Source organism: Ornithodoros turicata, chromosome 7 (genome assembly GCF_037126465.1).
Source record: "Ornithodoros turicata isolate Travis chromosome 7, ASM3712646v1, whole genome shotgun sequence".
Classification (NCBI taxonomy): domain Eukaryota; kingdom Metazoa; phylum Arthropoda; class Arachnida; order Ixodida; family Argasidae; genus Ornithodoros; species Ornithodoros turicata.
Window position 1 is genome coordinate 57,185,118 of NC_088207.1, and position 26,912 is coordinate 57,212,029.

Sequence of the window (26,912 nt, forward strand, 5' to 3'; positions counted from 1 at the left end):
GCAGTAACGTGAAGTGGGCTTCACCGAACCCTTGGATGTAATGAGGCGAAGCCCACTTGCAGAATGGCGCTTCAGTACTATTCGAAGAAATACTCGAAAATTTCGAATGCTGAAAATAGGTTGCGAATAGCATTCGAATAGCACCACATATTCGTTCAAATTCGAAATTTCACACAGCTCTAAAAATAACTGGTCCTTAGCAATGTCACATTTTTGCAATGTTGTTTCCATTACATTGTTGCAGCATAACGAAGGCAGTCATTAGAAACATAACATCAATATTGCATGGCAATGTTGGTGCAATGTTACTGCTACAATTTGTGCCGACTGGGGCCTTGTAATGAGTGAACACATTTACATCACACCTTTAATGTAGCATCCTCAGATCACACCACTCATACAGATCTCTTGGAGCACTCGGGTCCTTTCGTATCTTGCATGTTTGCGTCTATTCCGTAAAATAAATACCCGTTAAGTACGCAGGTGTTAAAACCTAAATTAAGATCCACTCTCTCGCATTGCTAGAATTGCGGTGGTGGTGGTAATAAATTCCCATCTCGCTGCTAAACTATAAATACTGTTGACGACACAACGTAAAGGTTCCTTGTGGTTTTTGAAAGTAGACATTTTGTATCCAACATATCCAACATTATATAATATATATATACAGAGGCATCAGAATCTCGATATTAAGACTAAAAACACCAGGCAGATCTTTGGTTCTTCCTGGCAGGCTTCTTCCAGGGCACTTTGTTGGGCGGAGCTTATGGAGGAAAAAGTCCTACGTCAGACCGGAATCCTTAGCCATGGCATGGAAAATAGATTCCTTATTGGCTAGCAGGTTGGATGGAGAATCAAACTCTGCAACATGGCCACGTTCCAGAACCAAAATCCTGCAAAGCGCGGGTGGGCATGCATCAGAATACTTTTTTTTTTAAATACTGTAATGCAGACGAACCCCATTAATTCCGCCTTATTAAAAAACAAATCGTGGGTCCCCTTCGAGTTCAAATTAACTTAAGGCCTGACTTTTTCGGGTTTTATTTTTGGCCAAATTCGGGGGGTAAATATCGGGTGGTATTTTTCATTCGAAAATTCGGGTGTATTCGGGTTAAATCCTGTTACGGCATATTCTGTCGTCAGGAATTCGGGTGTATTCGGGTGATTTTTTTTTGTTTAATAAAAATTTGTCTTAACACGGAACTAATGTTTAGCAACGTTATCAAACTTTATTTTAATGGACGCTTATGAGTGTGCCACGCGACCCGTATGTTTTCGGGTAGATTCGGGTTAAACCCGAATTTTAGGGATTTCGTTCGGGGTGTAAATATCGGGCGGATACGGGTTTAACCCTAAAAAGTCAGGCCCTAATTATACTGTACGTGTTACAATACATACACGTAAAAATATCGGTATTACTATTGCAATGCTACAAAAATGTGCGCTTCAATAAAATTTACGGTTAATTATTTCTAAGTGAATTTCATAACCCGTACGCTTTCACCGTCATCACGTGACCGTCAGTCGCTCCTGGTTTCTGTTCTGCCGAGCACTCAAGCCACTGATGCGAGAGGAAACTTTCCGACAACTGTTTGCCGTGCATCAAAACAGTGCCCAATCACCTTCATCCCGGTTGCACACCATCCGCCAGCACGAGGCAGCTCGTGCTTACGTCAACGTAAAACCGAAACTGGGCGTGAACACGCAGTTCATTTTTCTGTGTTTATCGCGAAAACTACGACGCCCTTCTAGATGAAATTTTGCGTAGGGGACTGCAACTCTAGTCTCAAAATCAGTCGAGTCATCATCAAATTAGTTGACAGTCCCAGACGGTTCGCCTCACCTGTCGTAGTCCATGATGGTGTTGAGCCTGTGGGCAATGGTGAGCACGGTGCAGCCAACAAATTCCTTGCGGATTGTCTGCTGAATGAGCACGTCGGTTTCCATGTCCACAGCCGCTGTGGCTTCATCCAAGACCAATACTTTCGTTTTGCGCAGGAGGGCTCGAGCCAGACACACCAGCTGACGCTGTCCAACACTGTGCACAAGAGAGCAGAGATAACTCACTGACAAGAGCATTACAAAGCTCTCGCTACTTTTCAAAGTGTCAAAGTGTGTGTGCTCTTCCTAAAAATTACTGCAGCAGCTACTTTGGTGGTTACTTTTGGGCACCCGGATGACCCGTGAAGGATGACGTACCTGAGATTCTCCCCTCCTTCTGCCACTTCGTGTTGCAAGCCTTTCTCAAGGCCAGACACAAAGCTCTTGAGATGAGAAAGCTCCAGGGCAGACCACAGTTCTGTGTCGCTCTTCACCTCAAATGGGTCTAAGTTGTTACGAAGGGTACCAGAAAAGAGCACAGGGTCCTGCGTGCATGGTAAACCAATATCTATCATTGTATAAATCCCAATATGTAGGTAGTTTTTTTTTTGTTTTCAAAACCCAAAATGATTGTACTTCCCCCGCAAGTCTCGCATCAAATGAGTGGCATACGCTGCCATCCTTTTTTGTCGCATCTTCAGTCTAATCTGCCGCAATTAATATAACGAAAACACACGTATAATACAAAGTGGAATTTTTTTCCATTTCCATGGGAGAAAGTTTACAACTAGGTACTGCCAGATGCACGGAATGTGAACACTGAACACGGAATGTCTTAATTATTAAGAATGGCACGCGTGAGGGTATCATCAAAACTAGCATTAGGCATCAAAACGCATGAGGGCAGCATTAGTCACACCGTCTGCGAATCTCCAATGTCATGCTTGTTGACGACACCAAAAACAAAATTTAGTAAAAAAAAAAAAAGTCCCTCCTGCGATACTGCCATGGTGTTGCAATTTTGCATGTGCGCCCTATCTTTAAGGGCTTCTTTCCCCCTTAGTAAACCCCTTAAACATCACATGTAGATAGTACAATCAAAGCAAGTTCCCTGCTTTTGCATGCGCCTTTTCTCCCAATCTCCCACAATGGGGTTCCAGTATGAAGGCTAAGGCGTAGTCAAGTCTTTCTCGGCTTTCTGCCTCGTGCCCCTCCCCCCCTTTTTATTGCAGTGGGAAAAAGATATTTCGTTACATTACATTTTGGTACTTGAAGTAGGCAACACGACACAAACAACAAAGCGCAACTAGGAACATAGCTTAGTACAGGATTCGCGTAGGATTTCCACCTTCGATGGTTGTCAGAATTCTGTACTGGGTGTGTGGCTGGCACCTGTATCTGGTGACATTTCAGGCTTTTTTTTTTTTTGCAGGCATTCGAAAGTGTTGCAGGATTTCTGGTAGGGAACGTGAACAATCCTTGCAGAGGAGAACGTACCTGTGGGATGATTGTGAGCTTCGAACGAAGGTCATGCAGTCCAATCTTGGAAATATCGATGCCGTCTATTAAGATGGTGCCTCGGGCAGGTTCCACGATCCGGAAAAGGGACAGCATCATGGAGCTTTTGCCGGCACCAGTTCGACCAACGATGCCCACCTGCACAATCAGTCACATAATGGTCCCCATGCCATGCCTCGAGTGGGGCTCACCTTTTCGCCGGGTTTGACGGAGATGTTCAAATCGCTGATCACCAGGTCGAGCCCTTCCCTGTACCTGGTTGCATAGTCCACGTAATTCACCTCACCACCCTGCGGCCAAGTTTCGGGTGGCTTCGAGTCTGCGATCTCCCATGGGGCCTGCGGTGAGCGTCACGATAAAACGTTTCTCGGTCTTCTCGGTGTATAACGTGCATTATGTTATCCTCGAGAGGCACGTTACCAGGGTGTCTACCAAACTGCAGCCTTCAGATTCCCTGACTTTTCCAGGTTTTCACTGACTATTTCAAGCGAATTCCCTGACAAAAACAAAAGGGAACTTGGTGCCCGCTCATACGTTTTGATACCAGATCCAACATAAAACGGACCATTTATTAAGTATTAGTGAGGCTACCCTACTTTTCTGCGTCAGAGCATATCATACTGGTGAAATGCTACTTGCAGTAACGTTGCTGCGGCATCGCCTCTCAACCACCGGTCGGCACTCGCGATTCGCCGCGCATCATCACGGCACTTGTCTGCGATTTTCCCTGACTTCAGCTACTTTTTAGCCAAATTCCCTGACAATTCCCTGACTTTTCTAGTCACATCAAAATTCCCTGACTATTCCCTGTTTTCCAGGTTTTCCAGGTTGGTAGACACCCTGGTTACACATCCGAAAATTTCTTGATCCTAACCATGTATATTCATATCGGCAACGTCCCTACGCAACACGCTGGTGGAAGTAAAAGCAAAAAAAAAAAAAAAAAAAGGTGCTCACAAGGCGGAAGTTCTGCTGCATCTTACGTTGAGCACTCACATGGGTCTAGAATACCAGGGACGGCATACTTAAGGCCGCGGGTTTTCGGCGATATCCGCAAAATTTTGCGGAATCCGGAATTCGTCGCGGAATCCTTCGTTTGGCACCGAATTTCACGGAAACCCTTACTTTTTAGTGGTGTGCGGACACCCGAGCTATCGAATTCAAATCGAATATCAATCGCTGGAAGTATTCGCTTTGCGAATCGAGTACCCAATATTAGGGATTCCGAATATCCGACTATCAGCCGAATATGAACGATACCTCCCGAAAGCGGGCTTCACCTGACGCTTCCCTGTATGAGGTGAAGCCTGCTTTACAAAATTGCCCATGCTGCAGGACCAACACAGACAGATTGTGGTTCAGCTTAAGATGGACGTTAGCCCAATTTTATTGCACATATTTCACCCGAGGAAGGGGTGGTGTCCCTCCCGCGTGCAGTTTAGCGGTGGCACGGGGGGATTTTGATTTGATTGATTGATTGATTATGTGTTTAATGGCACAAAGGCAACAAAGGCCATAGAGCGCCAAAACTAATTTTGATTTGATGTCTGGGATGTTGCCTCTTAAATAATGCCTACATCCCAGGAACAAAAATGGGTGTCCTAAATATGTAACTTCCTGAGGGCATGTATTGTAAACTCCTTCCTATAAAGTTTCTATAAACTCTGTAGATGCTGAAAGATCTTTCAGCAGGTATAAAATGATTGCAGGCGACAGACTGCATCACAGGAGAACACAAGATGTGATGTATGTAATGGTGGGCCACAACAGTACTTTAAAGCTGTAATTTTATAAAATATTTTTTCTTCCCACATTATCCCAGAAAATGAAGTGTTTTCCGTTCCAAGCAGCCGATGACTCCCTGCGGCAGAAAATCGCGGAATTTACGAGTTGGTGCCACACAATTTCGAATTTGCCGCAGCGGGGCCTTAGGCATACCACACAGTTGGCAGACGACAACGTATGCCACGTCGTCTGCCACGAAATATCTTGTGGCTTAGCAGCCAGATATTCCCAATCGTTAGAGGAGCACGAAAAGACGCGACACTGAGCACTCACGCGGAAGCAGAAACGTACGTTTTATACTCTCAGTGCTCTGGGAGATGTCACGTGTTGAATGTAAGGTAAGGCAATGTTAAATCCCGTAGATCTCCCGTATCTGTATCTCCCGTATCAATGTTGAATCCCGTATCTCCACAGCCATGAGTGGGACACGTACCTCAGTCGGCGTCTTCGTGTACTCCATTATCCGTTCGACGCAAACAATGTTGGTTTCAAATTCGCAGCTCATGCGTACCATCCAGTTCATGGTCGCAGTGATCTGCAATTGGAAGAAACACAAAATTTAAACTTGAGGCAAAAGTCAGGCCCTGAGAGCACAACACAGTCTACAATACCAAAGGAGCAGAACCTTACAGAGAGTGCATAGGACAGTGACAGGCCCACGGCACCCTGATCCAGAGTCTCCCTTCCAAAGACAGCAAACAGAGCAGCAAACAGCACTATGAAGTTGCCACATAACTCTAGTCTTATTGCCAACCACCTAAAAGAAAAAAACATGCATGGACCACATCAGTAAGCACATATGTTTCAAGAAGTAGTTTCCATAGTTTCCAGCGCTTTCCACTACGGTCCAGCCTCGATCATACTGGACATCGTGCTGCATCACAGCTGAGAAAATCAGTCGCAGTCTGTGCTGCCGCTTTGTCTTTCTTTTTTTTTGATTACTGTAAACGTATTTTTATTCGCGACGTATTAATTTTCGCGAATCGCTCATTAAATCATTTGCGAAGTTATTCGCGAGCATTTAATTTCGCGATTCCAGGGCTGTTTGCTTTCGTGGGATAAGCGTCAAGCTGTGTTTGCGAGTAAAATTTTTCGCGATTTTTTTAAATTCGCGAAAATTAATACATCGCGAAAAAAATACGTTTACAGTATTTCACGTTAGCACCACGCAGCAACTGTGGGTATGAGCTGTGCACAGATGAAGGGAGGACAGCAGGAAGGAATGGGGGGACAGAGGGGTTAGCATGCATCTTGGGCAGACTTCAAGGGGAACCCCAAAGAGCACAGCAGGTGGAAAGATTCAAACCCACCACCTACCAGTCTTCAGCATTACCTCGGCTACCACCAACGAGCCTTTTACCCACTCAGCCATGCTGCCGGTTTTTGGGTTTTTAACGTGAACCCAACAAATGTGAAAAGATGCATACAGAATTTAGTTCAAAGCGAGAAAAAAGCTTGCTCTGCGCATCATACGAAAAGTGCGGCTGATTGATTGATTGATTGATGACCGATGTTTATTTGCAAAGAGTGGAGATAACCTGTTAGCGATGATGGAAGGGTAGTAGCACATCTGGTTGGTATCCACACGTTGGTTCGATTCCCTCACGAAGCTCTTCTGGGCTGCATAAGCCCTGATGGTCGTCACTCCAGACAGGGTCTCGGAAAAGTGTGTGTAGATGGGAGACCTGGTCACGGATTCCAGCCTCTTCAGTTGTCGCGAACTTGCAACGTAAACCGACTGCAAATGAAGACAGGCTGTCACATTTAGAGTTTAAGTGTAAGAGGATCTGATTCGCTATCCCCATAGCCCCTAGCTTTATGCGGTAGAAAACTTACTTTCCCGCAAAGCGGGATTTACAGATCCACGGATTCTGTGGGCAAGAAAAAAAGCAAAAAAAGTGCAGCATTCTCCCAAGACAGCACACAGACTCAACCTGCGTGCTTCTCCAGCATTTTGTAACTTTTCAGAGCGCAAAGAAAACTCGACTCCACTCTGTCAATCTCTCACCGCCGGGTGTTGCTGTCGTTAAATTTCCTTTCGTTATGGCACATTCAACCTTGTAAGTGCCAGCATTATCAGTGTTGCCAGGCATTGCAGTTGGGACTGATGGGGTTTAACCCATCAAAATGTTGCAGGTATCGAATATTCCGTGAAATTGCGCGGATACGCTTAGAGCTAGGGGCTCTAGGTATTCCACACTTCATAGGATGAGGTGCTCTTTCGAATTCACTCCTCTCACGCGCATAGAAATGGGACCGTACTTGTATGAAGTAGTAGACGACACCAATGGGGAGGGCAACAGCGAGGAAGATGGGTGTGGTGAAGGCGATGATGAACAGCGTAGACACCACTTGCAGGAAGCACATCAACCAGGAGCGGATTGTCATTGGGATGGTCAGGTCCATAGTGTCCACATCCTGCATTCCAAACACATTCAGCACAAGCGGGATTTCCTTCCTGAGGGGCACTTGCCTTAGAGAACCTGTTGACGACACGTCCCAGAGGTGTGGTGTCGAAGAAGGACATGGGGGATCGCAGGATATTGTTGAGAAGTCCGTTGTGCAGCAGAGTTGCTCCTTTCAAGCTGCCCAGGGCAAGGCCCAGGGCACTCACCAATATGGTCACACCTGGCGTCCATGACAACGATCACATAAGCAAGGACAGTACAAGCAAAAAAAAATAAAAAATTGCAGCCCTCTCTGCTGGAGAAGTCCGAAAGGTTTTATTTCAATATATAATCAATGAAATACTATAAGTAAAAACCAAATATTTCACAAATTTACAAAACTAGCGAGATTACTTAAATTAATTACATTGGTTTGATTATTAAGTTAATTAATTAACTAAGTTAAGTTAATTTTATTGGTCTAAATAATTCGATGCATTAAGTTGGTTTAATTAAGTGAATTTTATTGGTCTAATTAATTTGATTCATTACGTCGGCTTACTTTAACCCTGCAACAAACCGTTCCAAACGAATTCCTTCCACGTTAGCCCATATAAACAATCAGAAAAAAGTAAATTCTGCGTCGAAAGAACAAACTGGTCAATACCTTGAGCAAAGCCGAGGGCACTGTACACGCCCAACCTGAGATTTCGCTGCTCCGGGACTTGCGTACCATCTGGGTTCGGAGGATCGTTGCTCCAAGCGGTCAGCCACAGGTTCGAGCCAATCGAGAAGCCGTGGGAGGACACATTCGTAAGTACTATCAATATCGTCCACATCACACCAATCGCACGGAAGTATGTGAAGTACACGTTCCACTTCACCTACAAAGGAAAACAGCGTATAATCGCTTTAAGCAAGTCCGTAAACAGACTAGAGTTTTGTCGGGTTTTGAAACAACTGCTGAAGACTTATTGCAAAGCACATGATCCTTAAAAGGGAGACTCCGCACCAAAAACACGTTGAAGTAAGAGTTCGACATCGATGCATACCGTATGATGTTTCGGCGGACACAATTTCTCATCCTAATCTCATCTCGCAAGCATTTCTTAGCCACGCCAGGCCACGGTGTGCACGAGACGTTCCGACACGGGGAAAACGTCCCATCCTCACCTTTACCTTCAACTGCTTATTGCAAAGCATGTCACATTTAATAGCTACGCAGCATATTTTTGCGTAGTTCCACCCACAGTTTGAATTCCTCCGTGCCACAAAACACCAGAGTATGTTTAGAGCTTGAAGTTTTCGGGAAATATTTTTTCCTACGTTCGGGGGGTAAAAATCGGGTAAATAAACATGTGCACTAAATTAATGCAAATTCGTGTGAAAAAACTTCCAGTACGCTAAATTCGGGGAGAAATCAGGCCCAGTTATTCAAACAAACTGTAGCGGTTTGGTACAAACGGTGATGTAACTGCATTTTTCTGCCAAACAAGTAAGTTAGTGCATTCCTACAGACATCCCAGTGAGAGCAATTTGCCGGGTAAAAATCGGGTTTCACCCTAAAGAGGCAACCTTCAATTCGGGGTGCAAATTCGGGGAAGAATCGGGTAAAACCCTAAAACTTCAGGCTCTAAGTATGTTTGAATCACCCTACCTTCCCAGTCTCAGTAGCTTCATCCTGCACCAACTTGGTTGGCGACTCGCCCACTAACTTCTTCGCTCTTTGAGGAGCCAAGTCTATGGAGCGAGACTTCCCAGAGGCAAGGCTTGGCCGTCTCGAATTTGTGCTGCCGCTGTCGGAGAACTGGTGGGAGATGCTGCGCAGTAGCTCTCTCCTCTCAGTCAGAGACAACTCGTCTGAAGGTCTGCTCTGGATCGATAACTGCCTGAAATGTCGTACAGGGTGCCCTTTACACTGTGCACTGGAGAAGGCAGCAACGAGTGGGTGCAACAGTAGCTTGTTAACGTCCACGCAACGTCCACGCAACGTCCACGAAGCAAATGTGCGTCATAACAGCGGCGAGCTGATGGAGCGGATGTGTGGCGAAAAAGCAGCAAACTTCATCAGGCACCGGAAATGTGAGCGCTCGCCGGCAATCTGGCCGTGCCAGATATTTTCACCCGGCGTCTGCGGATTCCAGAAGCATCAATTGCAGGTGAATGTGAGGCCAGTCAATCAAAGACACCTCCTCTGCAATTTCGTGCCACCTACATCTCGTTGCCCTGTCGTCTGCTTGCTGCTCCTACTACACCGCTAGAATGCGAGGCATTCTCTGCCAAGAAACACCTTTTCCTTTAGCAGTATTGGATATGTCTTTCAGTACATTAGTGTGGACACCATTTTTTAGACATTTGCTAGATTTAGTTGTAAAATTCGTTAAATTAGGTGCATTTTTTCGAACGACTCATTCTCACTTTGTGCTCTAGCAACAGTGACATCGGAGCAGGACTCTCAGATGCCGTTCACTGTTTCTTTTTTTTGTTTTTTTGTCACACGGGGCTGGTGCCAGCGAACAACTAGCAGCGGAACACGGACATCAGTCTGCCACGCAAATAATTTGCTCCGCGGAGGTTGGCCTTTAGGCTCGCATACACACACTTTGGAGTGACCTGTTTGTGCTCTTCTGGATTCCCTTTTAAAGTCGAAGCCACTTTTAGATAATTACGCCTAATGCAACCCAGACGAAAATCGATTCCGAGGGTAGTTAATGAGCAGAATCAGAACCCAATTATGAAGGGATTTCAGACTCCACAAAAGGACTGTCCAGGTAGCTTCACCTGGGCATTACCTAGTAAGGAGAGATCTCTCCATTTTACTGGGAGAGATCACGTATGTCACTCGAACCTGTTCCTAGTCCAAACTAGACTATGGAAGGGAGGGACTCGACCCACCTTGTCATATCAATATCTGCTCCCGCCTGGCGGAGGATGTCCTGAACAACCATGACATCATCCGCGAATATCATGTCTTCATTGGCCTCCTCCTTGAGAAACTGAACCAGAACTTCGGCCAGGGCACCACCCTTTCTGCTCATGAGCTCCTGGTAGGTGCCCTGTTCCTGTATCTGGCCGTCCTTCAGCACCACTATCAGGTCCATTTGTGGCAGGTAGGATATGCCGTGCGTCACCAACAGACGGGTCTGCAGAGGGTCACCAGTCTTTTTAGTAAGCACCACAGCTGGAAGGTTAAGCCATCAAAAGCTTCCATGTTCCTACAGAATACTGCAAATGTCACTGGCTCCCAAGAATTTTGCAGACTCTAGAGAGTACGGAGAAAGGCAGTCTATCGTAGTTGGTGACCAAAAATGCACATCTCACTCTGTGATATTTTGGAAACAACCTCACTATCACTAAATCCCCTAGATTTCTGGGGTGGAAAATTTACTTTTCCACGAAGTGAGATTTACAAATCTGCAGCGTTCCGCGGGTAGAGCAAACAAGATGAGAGAAGAAAAAAAAGTGCAGCATTCTCCCAAGATCGCACACCAACTCATCCTGTGCGCTTTTACAGCGTTCTGTAACTGTTCAGTTCGCAAAAAAAAGAAAAAGGAAAGCTACGCGTAGATTCAACTCTGTCAATCTCTCCGGGCGTTGCCGTCCTTACATTTCCTTTTGTCGCCGCATATTCAGCCGTGTAAGTGCCAGCATTATCAGTGCTGTCATGCACTGCAGTCGTGACCGATTGGGTTTAACCCACGAAAATATCGCAGACCGAAATCCTTACATTATTCTGCAAGTTATTGAATATTCCAAGAAAAACTGACTATTCTGAGGGGAACAGCCAGTTCCGTGAGACGAGGACAGCTTTCATGGAATCGCGGAAAGCTAGGGGAAAGCTATCACCATCGAGCACCCAATAAGAGCAGCTGCGCAGTAAAGTCCAAAAACCGACTAAAGTCATATTATTCGTAAAAATATTTTCTATACCTTATCCTTAAGTACCCCTTGTGGTCCAATAACATGCTCAAAGATGTGCTTCCCCACATGGGAATCCACTGCACTCAATGGATCATCCAGCAGGTAGAGATCGGCCCCACTGTACACTGCCCTGGCCAAGCTCACACGCTGTTTCTGTCCGCCACTCAGATTGATTCCCTGCAAATAAAAACAAGGACTGTAACACGCCCTGTCCAGGACAAGACAGTTCAGTCACCTTCTCTCCGATCTCTGTCATGTCCCCACCAGGCAGAATAGAGAGATCCGACTTGAGGGCACACTGCTCCACGGTCGCGTTGTACCGGTCAGAGTCCATCTCCTTTTGGAACAGGATGTTGTCTCGAACCGTAGCGTTCTGTATCCACGCCTGCTGGGCTACGTAGGCTACGGACCCCTGAAAGCAGTAAGAAATCGTGCTGCTGAATACATTTTTAGACACGTATAGATAAATGTACGTAGATATACGTGGATAAATACGTAGATTGTTTCGGGTATTCGTTTTTTCCACGCGCTATTCGCGATTGGAATTCGTTGCCACAGGGCGTACGTAATGTAACCAAATTAGTTACGGCAGTTTGTTGACGGAATCACCCGAGTCTGACCAAATATTTCACACTCTCGTACTAGAGCCCTGCGCGGATGAGGTTTTTGGCATCCGCATCCGCGCACACGTTATCCGCATCCGCACCATACACAACAGTTTACACCGCATCCGATCCGCTGAGCAAAACGCACCATCCGCATCCGATCCGCAAAAATCCGCAAGTTTCGAAAGACGCGTAAAGACCGCCGGAAGCACGTTGGTATAATTTCGGATGCCTCCATGCTGTCACGGAAGGACTCAGTCATGACGACAAGCAAAGGTAAACCTTTCAACAAACGCGATATGGAGGACTTCTGGAACGCGTGGAACGCTGCCTCGTCAGCGCTCGCGCGGTTCGAGACGCCTGAATGCCTCCTCTCCCGTCTCGGCGCCGTGAATGCTCAAAGGTGAACCAGAGCATGCGCTCGCTGTCGGCTGTCGGCGCGCAATACAAATAAATTGCGGGTGGAAAAATGACAGCACGCGGTATATCCGCATCCAATCCGCTACCGATCCGCTGCCTTCGTATCCGCATCCGACCTCAAGCCATCCGCATCCGATCCGCACGCCGCAGAAAGTGCTAAATTTTCATCCGAATCCGAAAGTATATTGCGGATATCCGCTTCCATCCGCGGATGGTGCAGGGCTCTATCTCGTACTTGTATGCATGCGCTTGCAGGTGTGTCTATGTGTGTCTATTCTGAGTGCCATTTTGAGTGAAATGTTATGGCCCACCCTACTTGAACCCTTTGATGGGTTTGTAGTATATCTAAATAAATACAGTAGAACCCCTTTGTAGTAAACTCTCTGGGACCATGATGAAATTTTACTAGATCAGGAGTTTTATTATATCAGGTGTGCCATTGAATGTATGGGATTCTATCGGGAGCGCAGTTCTCGTTTACTATAAGCAGAGTTTTACTACAAGAGGAGTTACTATAAAGAGGTTCTACTGTAAATAAATAAATAAGTAAATAAATTTTATTATGTTTATGCCGCATGGTTCGAGCACTTAACGGCTGCGTAATTGCCGTGCCTCTAAAAAGCAGTGAAAGCGTCCTCCAAAAACTTTTCGGTTGTGCAACAAAATAACGTGCATTCTTGCAGGGGAGCAGCGAAAATCATCATGCCTGAGTATTGATGGTGCCATCCATTTTCTCCATGTCACCGAGAATGGCCGAAATGAGGGACGACTTCCCCGACCCCACCTGCCCCACAATGGCCACTAGGCTGCCCTTCGGCACTGTGAGGTTGATGTCTTTCAGTACGGGGTCCTCGCTACGCGTCCACGCAAACGACCCGTGCTCCACTGTCACTGGATTATCTGCGAACAAATATCAGTCATGAGTAACAACTAAGCTTTGTTACAGCTAGCTCGCGAAAATGGTACCTGACTTGTAATGAGTTACTTTTTCAAAATGTGACCGAGTCGAGGCAACTTGGTTACTTTGGAGTTACCTTTTAGGAACCCACGCGAGTTAGGTCTCAAAATCTTCCAATGTCCAATCGCAAATACTATCATCACTAGACTCCTTCCACCTCAGTCCAAACACATCCCTTCCTAAACTAGAAAGCACTGGAGCTTTCTCGGTAGAACATTTGAAAGAATTTCATGTTCACGCTTACTATCTTTTTACAACTTGTTATGCAAGCCAGTGTTTACTTCATACTATTAAAGAAACATATCTCCTGGCTTTTGGTCCGTCTTCATTTTAAAGAATGACGGAACAATGTTTGGGATGACTGATGTATGGGCAAATATGGCCATATATCACAGTTATGTTTTACAGCTACTTTCACTAATAATAATAATAATAATAATAATAAAATAATAACAACAACAACAATAGTTTGAGGCTTTACGTCACAAGACAGCTGTGATCGTGAGTGATGCCACAGTGGTTGTTGCGTAGATTAATCTTGCCCACCTGAAACTGCGCTTGTGTGCTGAAATTTCAACACGCAGCACACTGTATTCAACGTCCCCCTGCGGAAGATTGCTGGCGCCCTCGAACGAGTTCGAACCTGCAGCCTTGGGATCAGTAGGCGAACACGCTACCAACTGAGCCGCTGAGGCTGATGCCTACTTTCACGTTACTTTCTCGAGAAGGTAATTCACTAGTACAACAAGTTGCTAGCACTACAAGTTGTGTAACGAATTGCCGAAAAATGTAACTAGTTATACGTAAACACGTAGTTCTGTCCAGTAATATTCTGCAACGTTAAGAGCAGTAGTAGGATAGCTGCCACTCACCACCATCCTTGTCGTGTGCAACATACTGCTCTAGCTCCTCATGGTTCAGGAATTTGTTCACGCGTTTCACAGAAACGCTTGCCTAGAAAAATCAGGACAGCGTGACTACCTCTAATATGTGTAACTTGAGTAGTAAAAGCTTTGAAGACCCAAGCAGCACAGCATGTTGGTCCAATATTGGACCAATCTTGGCAATACTGGCCCAATATTGGTCCAATCTTGGTCCAATACTGGGCCAAGATGTTGTACTGCTTGGGGAACCATCAAGAGAGAAAAAGGATTATTAACAACACAAAAGTTCCAGGGTTTAAAGACTTATCTGATATGAAACGAGACAAAGCTCACTTGAATCAACATGCCGATGAGCATTGGCAACATGGACAAGGGGAAGCGCATGATGTGGAATAGAGTGAGTGCCACGAAAGCCTTCTGGGCATCCAACACGTTATGTTCGTCCACCAGGACGTAAGTGCCAAACGACATCAGCGATACCTGTTGAGAAATTGTGCTGCACTTTAGAGTTGCACCTCTCTTAAAGAATCCGCTGTTTGTGCGCTTTCGGTACTACAGTGCAACCCCGTACTGCTAAAATTAATTAAACTTAAAACTAATTATTTAAAATTTTTAATTAGAAATTATTATTAATAAATTAATTTAAAAATTAATTTTTAAATTAAACACAGTTTAATTAAAAAATTAATTAAACTGTGTAAATTAATTAAACTTCGTACCTCTTCATTCCTCTAAACCTATTCGAACTCCGAATGAAGGCTACTCGCTGCAACGGAGATGCATAACGGATCGCTACGTCTAGCCGCAGGTATCGGCCACGGGATGAGGGAACCGGAAGGGGCTCATTTATACATAGTTTTCTAGCCAGCCACACACCCAGCACTTTTGTCGCCAGCACAACCAGCACAACAAAGGACAAAAGCAGTAGCAGGAAGGCAGGTTTCCTCCTCTCTGGTTTGGGCGGTAAACAGTTTTCAACATGCTCCCCCAGCTAGATGGCACTGCACTTTCAATATGGTGGCATTCCACTTCAAAATAGTGCAGTATATATTCCAAAGTATTTATAGGCAACCAATAAAACATCTCGTAAGCAGAAAATAATGCGCTGTGCGCACTTCCATTAGTTTCTTCGGCCGCGACTCTATCAACATTTGCGGTGCTGAACCCAACCCTATCGTGAACGCCTTTTTGCTGGCTCTGTAGTGAACAGGAAGGGTGATGATCCCATTTTAAGCAGCAAGGCCTACTTGCTTTGCCACCTATGTGTAAGCGACGTTCGCTCCTTCCTTTCTTCCGGCACAAGTACTATCTTTTATAACTACGGGTCTCATAAGCAAATTTAAAACTTATTAAGTAAACATGTCTCTAACACGCCAGCAGCATGGTGGCCGGCAGAATGCGTAGTCGGGCACAGCAACGGAATCCTGTTCGAATTAAGCGTTGTGCATGATCGTGCAGTCAAAATACCACACATTTTCGTTTAAATACACCCATCTGTTTATTACCATGCGACAGGGGTGTTAGTCTGATGCTCAAATGGTGGCGGCACTGTCACGTGGCCCATTACAGCCCATGGACGGCCCTACGTGGTGACCCAGGACTATAAAGTGGGACTATAAAGTAGTACAAGGGAGACAGCGCAAGAAGGAACGAAGTAGTCGGACGCGAGGCATTCTGAGGAGATGGACTATAGTTTCTCATCGTAAAAAAGTGTCAAAATGCAAAAAAAAAAAAAGATATTAATTATAAGATAAGATTGAGATATAAAAAAGATATTGCTTCATTAGTGCTAAGGTGCTTTGTACTCACAAGGAAAGGTGCACATGTCCACAAAAACGAAAGCACAGCTGACAAGTATCCCATGCGCCGAAGGCTGTGGATCTCCCTATCTCGAATCCCTTCGACCTGCTTTTGGAAAGATTCTTCCCAGGCGTACAGCTTCAGCACTTTCATCCCGCTCAATATTTCATTCATCAGCTTCAAGCGGTTGTCCTTTTCTTTCATTTGCTTCGTCTGCAAAAAAATCGTGCTTTGGTCAGTCATTATACCAGGGATTTTTTCTCACCATCCCAACGTTCTTCCAATAGAAACACGGTCACAAAGTGAGGAGGGGTGTCATATTAACGAGTGTCATAACAACGAGCATAGACTGTATACAGAAGAGAAGACAACAGCGGCCATCAACGGCCAACATTTTACGGCCATCATGCAACCCTGGACAAAGCCGGGGAAAATGCCCCCTCAACCGCCTTCGACCTTCTTCAGTTCTTGGGAACTGACAATGCAATGTGTTCAACGTACACAAAACAGAGACGTACCTGCAACTTTTTGGAGAAAGCAGCCAGAACCCCATTGAGGGGTACCATGAGCACCATGATGCCTACACCCGCCAGTACGGAAGGGCCCAGGATGTCCCAGAGGAAATAGAGGGACAGCCCAATTTGCAAAGGTGCAGACCAAAGCATGTTCAGAAACACCATCAGCTCCATGAAACGTTGGGCATCGTTCGACATGAGGTTCACAATCTCCCCGGTGGTCGACTCTTTCTTGGCTCCATTCGACAAGACGAGTGACTGAAGGAACGTAACATTAACAGTGTGACATTTCACAATTGACAGAGTGACATCATTAACTAAGAATATTAGGTGTCCCATGAGAAATGCAGAGACCTGTCCAATGTTTGTAGTGTTGTAATGTAATCCATTCATTTCCCAAAAGCAGTAAGTAGCAGTTAACCTGATTTCACACGAATCAAAATCATCTCAACAAACAGTACCTATGATCGACAGAAGCGAAATGGCGCTGACAAGCTGGTGGTGCATGACTGTGAAGAAGAACGAGACTGAACCAGAATTTGAATTTGAAGACTGAACGAGAATTTGTCTGAGCTCCTTGTCTCGGGTCTTAGCAGCACCTAGCTCAGTACCTAAGTAAGTACAGTAGTAACAGTACCTAAGCATTAGGCTCACTCCAGCCACTACGGAGAGAGGTACCTATGCTTTCATAGCCATGTGCTCCTGCCGTTGTGCAAGACCTTTTGGCTCAAAATGTAACTCCGATAAAATGTCAGTGTATCGTTTCGGCTAACGTTCATCCGCTAAGGTCGGAAGGTGGCCGGCATTGCGACGGGGGCGAAGTTTGGGAACCACCGATCTAGGGGAACTTCAGTTATCCTCTAAAGTTAGAGTAAAATTCTGCATTTCGTTCCACAGAGACTTCATAATCCTTTACGTAATTCTTCTACAGTCTGTAGCTATGGAATATTAGGAGGGCCAAGCACGACCCCATCACAGTACTGTTCGGCAGAACGAAACTCACCTTCCTGTAGATAGCAGAGATAAGGCACGTGCGGATATGCATGCCGACAGTGTACATTCTGTGAAAGTATGCAGACAGCATGAGCGACTGTGCAGTGGCGGTGGCGAACATGAGGGATGCAAACAGGATGCCCTTCCATGCTGGGTCATTAGAGCCCACAAATGCGATCATGGCTCTGCAAAATGTGAATTATGTTATGTAGTAAAAAAAAAAACACATTACACATACACACAGCTGAAGATGGCTCAAGTGCCATGGGTACTCGTGCTTTATTATAATATGAAAGCAGCACTGGCAACCACAACAAGTTTGAAACAGTTAAAATCATTAAACAGTTAAACGTATCACCTGAAACGTTACGATTTTAACTATTTTAAACCTGCTGTAGTTGCCAGCGATGTTTTCTGTTTTGATATTTTAATAAAGCACATACACACAGTCAGTGATGGCCAGTAGTTAACTACATGTAGTTAAACTACCTGATTATAGTTAAAAAGTAGTTATCAACTACTCGCAGAAATGTAGTGTGCAACTACTAGTTAAACTACTATTTCGAGTAGTTAACTACAGTAGTTAGGTTACTGCAGGCGCCAGCTACTTCCGATTTTGCCGCAATCTTTACGGCACGATTGTGCTTCCGACTTCTACTTCGATTGTTGATTGATTACCTTGATACCTTGATTGTTTGATGAGAACGGAGGTGCAGAGCAATTGTGCCGTGCACGTGTACTAAATCTTCACTTGAATCACTGCTTGTGATTCATATTTAGGTATCCAAGAACACTATAGAATGGGATTCGTGTTGATGGACAACGTTAAGTAGTTATAGATGTAGTTAAACTACATTGCAGTAGTTAAAGAAGTAGTTTTAACTACCTCCCCTGAAAAGTAGTTGAACTACTAGTTAGTTATAGTTAAACTACTGTAGAAGTAGCTAGTGGCCATCACTGCACACAGCATTAAACCTGGGAGCAGCAAGACTCACCTGAGCAGCTGTGGCGACACGAATTGAAGAACGTCGTGCCCAAATTTGAGAATGCCCCCAAGGAGAAAGGTCGGACCGAAGGCTATGCTCAGGGGTCGGATTATGCCGGGCTTCTGAGCATTCTTCTTCTTGGAAGATGAAGGGGAAGAAAATTTCACTTCCCCATCTTCATGGTTGTTGTAGCTGGCAGTCCTTTCGCCCCTGCGAACGCACCATGTTATGAAAAAAATTTACTACGTCTTGGTTTCTGGGGAAAAAAGTGCATCCCAGCAGATGGGAACAACCTTCTTCACCTAAGCCCCTGTCAACCGTAAACAATTTTCTTCTGTTACCTTACACTTCCTGCCAACGTACTATAGTCAGTTATTTGAGTGAAGCAAAACCCTCAGCCTAGAAGCCACTAATATTTCGAACAGAAACTTCTTTCTTCTACTGGGCAAGTTATTGTTATGGCTTGTCTCGACCTTGCTGTCGTGGATGTTGATTTTTGTCTTTTGGCAATGTCTTGGGACAAATATCTGTCATGGCTCCCTTCGGTGATGTCCCCCAGAGTGTCCCCCAAAGATTCCTTTAATGTAATGTATTTATTCACATAACTAACACACTTCTTTCACCCAAGAACAAAGCACCACAGAGGAGTGCATTAATGACAATAATTAATTACCTACACTCAAGGCACTCTCAAATGCTAAAATACAATATGTATAATGTAAAATTGTATTTCATGCATACATAATTCATTTTGTTTCATTCGTTTCATTTTGTTCATTTCATTCATGCTAAAATACATAATGTAAAATACAAAAGTAAATACCATATTAAATAACATAAAAAAGAGCAAAAATTAGCCATGGGGTGTAAAAACAAATTTCCAATTCCAATTACTCGAAAATAAAAGCAAAAGCAGCCGACGTACGAATATAAAAAAAATGTCTTAAAAATAGTCGAGCCTTATTACACATTCAAAACGAGATAGCTGCACATCCCTAAATCACACAAAGATCCAACTTCAGTAGAACTCTAACCTTTCGTTATGAGCTGGCACTCTCGCAACTTCCCGCTGCCAGAATTTGTCGAAGCGAGGAATGACATTTTCAGTACGATCACTATGATTGAGGGCCCACAGGTCTGTGTTCTCCAGGGGTTTCTTGTAGCCTTTTATGATGAGGGAATCGAACCATGAGAACAGAAGCTTGGACAGGAATGATGCTCCAGATTCTGGGCTCTCCTTCTGCAACGAAATGCAAGCACCTTCAGAACAGAGGCTGTAAGTGTAACCCAAAAATGTTCAACAGCATCTTCGTTGGCCGACCACTACAGTCAACCCTCGATTTATAAACACCCTCGGTTTCCCGAAAAATTGTTCATAAATCGAAAAAATTCCGTTAGGTGAGTACTATCGAGCAGTATTTGAGAGTTGGGATTGCGTTTATACTGCAACATATAATTCGCACAATAGCTGACATCGATGGGGACCACGTCACTAATATGCTCTGAAATCCTTCTTACCGGCGGCTTGGAACACTTGGTCCCCCTAATGCGCCCCTGGAAAACCCGTTTGTTGTCCGCATTTCGAGGGTTTAAAAACCGAGGGTGCAACACCTGGAAAAAGTTTCGTCCGTTCTGGCGTCATTCGTAAGACCGTGGAATAATCCCTTTGAAGGTCTCTGTTGACCTCGGAACGATCCGTTCGTAAATTGAGAGCAAAAACGGTGGGCAACTCCTCATTCGTTCCCAGAAATTCCGTTCATTATTTGGATATCGAGGTTCATAAAACGAAGGAATTCATAAATCGAGGGTTGACTGTATTACTAGACTACTGAAAGTACCAACCTCTTCAGGAGGAGCTGCATGTTGTCTGTACATGGGCTTGGCATCGGAGAAGCAGTTGAGCACGAGCTGCACAAGCACGAGTGGATAATACGCCATGTATGCGCCAAAGAAAAACTCTTGCCCCAGTCGTGCCTGAAAGGTAGCAGACAATATTAGCCAATACTATATTTGCAAATAGTTAACCCCTTCAGTGCCACATTACTGTTACTGTTAGAAAGATTACCTGAAAATGCCAGATTTTTTAATTGCATAGTTCGATTCCTAGTACATAAAAATCACCGTTTGCAAACGTTTGTTTGATATAACCAAAATTTCCATATAAAGAATAAATATATGCAACCAAACTAATAAAACCAAATAAGTATATATACAGGGTGTTTTTTTTTAAATTTGCTACAGAATTTTTATTAAAAACTAGCAGAGCAAAATATATGCTATTTTTGCAGTCCGGTTATATGGCCAGGCGAATATTCTCTCGAGGAAAGTATGTAATTACAAGATCGCAAAATGCCTGAAATACATCATTTAACGCTTTAATTAGGGGATTTTGTGCAAAAGTTAGCTAACAGAATGGGAGATATTCCTCGTTGAAAGCCATTCCATGTTTTAAAACCCCTTAAACGCCCACGTGTGTTGAAATATCCACCACTGAATTTCGCTATGCAAATGAGCCGAAACAAGAACTATGCACTTTTCGAGCACAGAGATGATGAGACCATTTGCAACGTTCTCCATAAAATAATTTGTTGCGGTCTCTATTATCTCATGCAAATTCATTTTGCTCGTGCTGTAACAACGCTTGGTATCTTAAATGATCACAATAATACGGTTCATAACTTATGAGGGCCGTACGCAATATATGTCGTACGATGCGTATGTCATCTGACTATGCGTCCAAGTGCATAAGATGGTATGTTGTCTACACAACTTCTGAATGGAAAACACATGACGAAAGCGATGTACTTTAACAGAAGCACGTACTACACTACCAATCAGAGTTGTAAAGCAATACAAATACAGCGAACCCTCGTTAATATGACCCCCGATAATCTGACATACGCGTTTTACGACCATACTTCTGGGGAACAATGCAGTCAAACCTCTGCAAATCCCTCACGTTAATATGACAATTGCGCATTATGACCAAAATTTTCGGGAACGACCATGGTCATAATAATGAGGGTTCACTGTATCGCATTCACATTTGAACACATTCATATGAACTGGTTAATAAAATCACATTTTTCGGTTCAGGTTTCAGTTTCGGTTAATTGCCAATGGTGAATTACGGTTACGGTTCTCGAAAAAAAAAATCTGGTTCCCCAAGCGGTTTTCGGTTCCCTTCCGGTTTCAGTCCCCGATTTGAAATCAACTATTGCACTTCATTGATCATGTGCTTAGAGTCTCGAGCTTAGAAGCTCCTTTTTTAGTGTTACTTCACTAAGTCACTCACATTCTCGGTCCACTCCTGGTCACCCGAAAAGCACCACTTCAGATACGACCTATACGTCACAGCTCCGCAGAGGAGGAGGACAAACCAGAACAGGAAGAGGATCCCAGAAGATTGCTTGCCTCGTTTCCTACCAGCTAGCAATAAGGACGATGCCAGCATCTGTGTTTAAACACGAGATATCATTGAAGATTCTGGTATAGATTGAAGATATCAGGCTACACTGCGACAGAACTGCTAATCGTGAATCCGGGAAGCCATGCTGGAGCAACCTGGTCTTTTACGTACTCAGTTTGTATACAATTTCGTGGCAACATTTCCAATTATTACAAATAACTTAACGCAAGGAAAGGCCGTACTCACAAATGTTGCAATCTTCAAAAATGGAGTATAAAAGTAGACGGACGGCAGAGCAACACCGTTGGAGAGGGCTTCGTGCCCGGCATAAATAAATTCAGCTAACGATATTGAAAACAGGAGCATGGTTATAACCTGGAAGGAAAAAAGATCAGCCACGTTAAGCACTGCAGCTACGGAGAGAGGTTGACACAACTCCTTCTGCACTTTCCTACTGCACTATACCTAAATAATTGCCAGTTAGGCTTATCTCTATGAATCTTCGTTATCTCACGAATAAGGATAGCAACTGATGTCCATTGGCACAAACGCAATCAGCACTGGAATATAATTTCTCTGGCAGTATAATTTTGCACGTCATTCTCAGGTTCAATCAGGTCATTCATAATGATTAGATAGAATAACTGTCCTGGATAATATCAGTACGTCATAAAGAAACAAAGGACAAGTTTAATTTGTGAGGTGGGCAATACCAGTCATAAACAGACGGCCTTTCTGGTGCCTCAGCCTTGCACTAGCTGAGAGGTAAGCAGGTGAGCCAGAGATTTTCCCAGCACCCCTTCACCCCCCAAAAAAATCTAGCAACACCCACCCCACCCAGAATACCTGGAAGGCCAAAAAAGTAGCAAATAAGAGTATTACACCCTCCACCCTTACAAGGCTCCATAATGTACTCACCCTCCCCCACTCAAAAAAAAAAAAAAAGAGGACTACGGTCCTAGAGGTGAGTGCTCACCAGCTTGGTGATGTTGAGTGCCGTCCAGGGTATGAGCCTCTTGGTGCTCTTGAGCAGCCAGTAGGTCTCCAAGGGGGAGAAAAGCCATAACATCCCACATGGGATCCATACCAGCACAGTGTCCTGGAAGCAGGGGCTGAGGTCTGGGTCTGTTGTGTTCCAGGCTGTCTCATAGTCCTGCACAGTGCATGTGTGTTTGTAGCAGTGTGCTGTTACAGTGACATGTTGACCCAAAATTGCATACTTTACTTTTTAACCACCACAGTGGATCTGTGAACCACGGGGCTGAAGCCTCAATATTTCAAACAGAGGCTGCTGTTCTAGTGGACCAATCACTTAAAAGCAGCTTTTATTATTTTATGGTGCCGTATTTCGTAACATTCCAGACATATATTGCACCATAACCTGCAAGAATGCTAAGCATATTGTGCATTTCTTACCTTCACTGCGCACACTTTATGCCAGAGAAATTTTTACACGTTCTCTGCATGTTTTGAGAGAAAGCAATTGATTTCTGTGAGCAACTCTCGCAGAACGTGTTCTGAACTACCCCGACAAAAAAACTGCCTCAGTGGATGCCATATATTGCAGCACATGATAAAAATGTGTTGATTTCCGCCCTGGGACGCTGCCACGTGCAGAAGTACACAGGATCAAGCCTGATGTAGTATTGTAGCGAGTCGCTACAGAAGGACGACACGACAAGTGCGGCAGAGGAACCAAAACTGAATTATTTATTTTATATGAATTATTATAACTGAATTTATTATTTACAAAACTTAATTATTATTATTATTTATTGAATTTTTATTTTTTTACGCACCACCTAGCGATGCAACAGAGTTTCCACAACTTGTCATCCTCTCTCAAATTGGGGGGGGGGGGGGGGGGGGCTTTTTTGCCATGCCGTCCTTCTGTAGCGATTGGCTACAGTACCATGCACGTAGTGTAGCACAGCATTTAAATACTTCTGGAAAAGTCATGTATTGCTGCCAGATGCAGACAAAAACTGTCATATTAAGGATATAGCACCTGGCCACTCTAGATTATTTCTAGTAACATATCGCGTATTCTGCGGCCATGCAAACACTCTCCCAGGGTATGCCAAAGTTCAAGAATGCTCAGATAATGCCCAAACATTAACGAACTATGCAACAGGTGCTGATATATCACGTGCTCCCTCAGACCTCATTCAATAATTATGTGGAAATAAGTAAAAATGTAAAAAAAAAAAGAAAAGAAACTGTTTAATTCTGTCTGAAGATTTTGACAGTCAGCTTTGCAGTGCACCATTCTGCAAAAGTTCTCGCTTTGTGAGAAGCGTAAATTTGTTCTGTGCGCCTGGTAAGGATGATGGGCAACCATAGTGACATGAGATCCTTTCCTAGGCTTCTTGCAATAGGATAGCCAAGTATCCCTGCATGAGCAAGGTCCAGATTTGCCCTACCTCTTGAGCACGATGTTCATGACCTTGATAGAGGTTGATAAACTAGGTAGGTATATCTGCTTAAATGGGCTAGAAACTAGCTCTTAACAAGAGACTTAAAAGTATGATGTATAGGAGAATCTGTTCTATTACTATTTATTGTGTTCTATTTCAAGGACATATAGCATAAAATAGAAAAGGACTCACCTAGAATGGAGACCAACAAAGCATTCAATTCAGCTGAACGAATGTATATACTTATTACATACTGTAAAACCCCTTCAATTTTGGGACCTCAATTTCTCATTAAATATGGGTGCAGGGCACATATTCGCTACCACTAAATTTCACAAATTCTGTACGCTAAAATTTGTGGCTTAACTGGCTTACTTCATGATAAGGCCCAGACTGCCTGTGGCATATTTCGTCAAAATGACACTCCAGATGCCTGTGCTGTAAAGCAGCTCAAATGCTTAATGGTAACCAGTAAATTGTGATTCTACCATACTTTTCAAGGTGTCAAGTCCTGCTAAGCATTTTGGCAGGGACTTCAAATTTGTGCAAACTTCAAATAAAGAAATTCACTAAAATTAAGGACCAGTAAGGGCTTTGCGGTATTCCCTTAAGACCTTGAAGTAGAAATTCCAATATTTTAGATACGATCGCAATGAATTCCAAAGCTGGTACCAAAGGAAGCGATCAACAGTCCAACATAAAAACTACTATGTCTGTTGTCTACTATCTCTGGCGTGTTTCTGGAATATGGACTTACAAAAAGGTTGTCCTCTAGTTAGTCAATAGGATGTATATAGTATAGTCACATGAAAGGGCAACTCTTTAATTTAAGCAGCTTCATTTATTCGAGTCATAACTGATATTCACACGCTCTATTTAGATGGGGGAGAGGTCAGCAGTAAACAATTTCAGACCCAAGATAAGCTTCGATCTCTTCTTGTTTAGGGACACAGAAAACGTGCCCCAATTTTGGATTAATGCTATGATACATTAATTGCAGTATTCCTGTAACGGTTAGTAGTCAAACCAAGGGGATCTTTCGGGGTATGAAAATACATAAAATTTTGCGATTGCTTGACACATACTGATCTCAGTACAACCTGATATAACATTTTCCTTTAGTAAGTAGTAGTACCAAGTAAGCACAAAGTCCAGCTTCTTCTATCTTACTATCAGAAACTACAGGAAGTGGTATCTTGCTGTTAGTCAGCTCTATAACTATCAGCTAGTAAAGGAAACAGGTGGAAGTCGCACATCCTGTTACTTGTCAATTCTGTTGCGAAAGGAGGGTGTTTGTTTCAAGAAGCTGGTGGCGACTGCTACGGAGATGTGACAACATCAAGATACTGAGTCACCACTCCGGCCACCCAATAAGATTCCAAATTAAATTGCAAATTGGGACAAAGCAAAGTATTCTACTAAAGCAGACTAACAGGATGATCTTATGGGTGCCATCAGTATTATCAATTTATATAGCTATCATATATATATATATATATATATATATATCAATTTATCTTGGTGATAAAATAGATTTTAAGTGCGCATTCAAGACAATGCAACAAAACGTACCACGGAATGCGATGTTTTCCTTCTCGATCACGATAAGATGACAGTTAGACGGCTTCACTTATGAGAGATAATTGTTTTCTCAATGTGGGGGCATGGGATCTAATCAGCGGAAACTCAATGGAGAAGATAGCTTCGAGTACACAAAGCCGTGTGACTCCAGTAAGTTCACGAAGTTAAAGACCTGATGCGCAGTATGGATGATTTAATGTTGCGTTTGAAACTGTGCAGACAACAACAGCGGCAAATCTATCAAATGCGTGAAACTCAGAGGTTCAATGAGATGCACTGTGATGACAAGAATGTGACTCGTGCAAAGCGTGCGATCTTGAGAAAATGAAATCGAACGAATCAGTCGACATGTAGACTTCAAGCGAGAGTAATACAGGAAGGTGATGTGACAAGGAAACTAGACACCAAAGACACTAACACAAAAAGAGTGCTGCGCTTTGCCGGCCTTCGAAGCATGCACGCCTCCCGGCAGTAAGGGAAAGCCGCTGTTTCATGCACGGTGCGATTCGATAAGAATCTTACGTAATTTGTCACTATACGCGAATATTCTGACCACAAAAGGAGAGAAGGAGATATTGTTGATAAGAGACAAAGCGAAAAACGTACCCAAAACTTGGACCCACAAAATCTATCCAGCGTTCCCATGCTACGCCGGGAGGCGCTATGACAATCATAAACAGCGTGGAAAACAATGCCGGCCGCAAATGTCGCCACTGGAGCAGTTGCGCGGAAGAGCTACTATTGGCTACTAGAGATACTTGTTACTGATTGGTCGAGAATCGTATTGAAGAGGGACCAGAGGCGTTAAAGTGGATCCAGATCCACTTCCAAGTGGATTATAGAACCATGACGAAAACCCGAGACTGGGAAAAAGACGAAAAACAGACGACACAACACAAAGTCTCAAAAGTC

The 26,912-nt window shown here is 43.9% G+C and overlaps 1 protein-coding gene across 1 annotated transcript; it reads right to left on the minus strand.

Moving 5' to 3' along the window:
* Positions 1 to 596: 596 nt before the first annotated feature.
* On the minus strand, positions 597 to 26,860 carry LOC135401702 (multidrug resistance-associated protein 1-like). The gene is made up of 28 exons (XM_064634235.1): positions 26,607 to 26,860; positions 22,979 to 23,155; positions 22,249 to 22,377; positions 21,889 to 22,047; positions 20,436 to 20,567; positions 19,628 to 19,833; positions 18,603 to 18,803; positions 17,618 to 17,792; positions 16,618 to 16,872; positions 16,109 to 16,312; positions 14,633 to 14,779; positions 14,288 to 14,369; positions 13,164 to 13,357; positions 11,668 to 11,844; positions 11,442 to 11,609; positions 10,407 to 10,654; positions 9,169 to 9,400; positions 8,179 to 8,395; positions 7,598 to 7,752; positions 7,387 to 7,542; positions 6,663 to 6,862; positions 5,755 to 5,881; positions 5,558 to 5,659; positions 3,531 to 3,677; positions 3,319 to 3,477; positions 2,200 to 2,366; positions 1,844 to 2,038; positions 597 to 893 (listed from the first exon to the last, which is right to left on the minus strand). Exons 1-28 carry the CDS (start codon positions 26,643 to 26,645, stop codon positions 782 to 784), a joined length of 4,662 nt encoding a protein of 1,553 aa, XP_064490305.1. The 5' UTR covers positions 26,646 to 26,860; the 3' UTR covers positions 597 to 781.
* Positions 26,861 to 26,912: the final 52 nt, after the last annotated feature.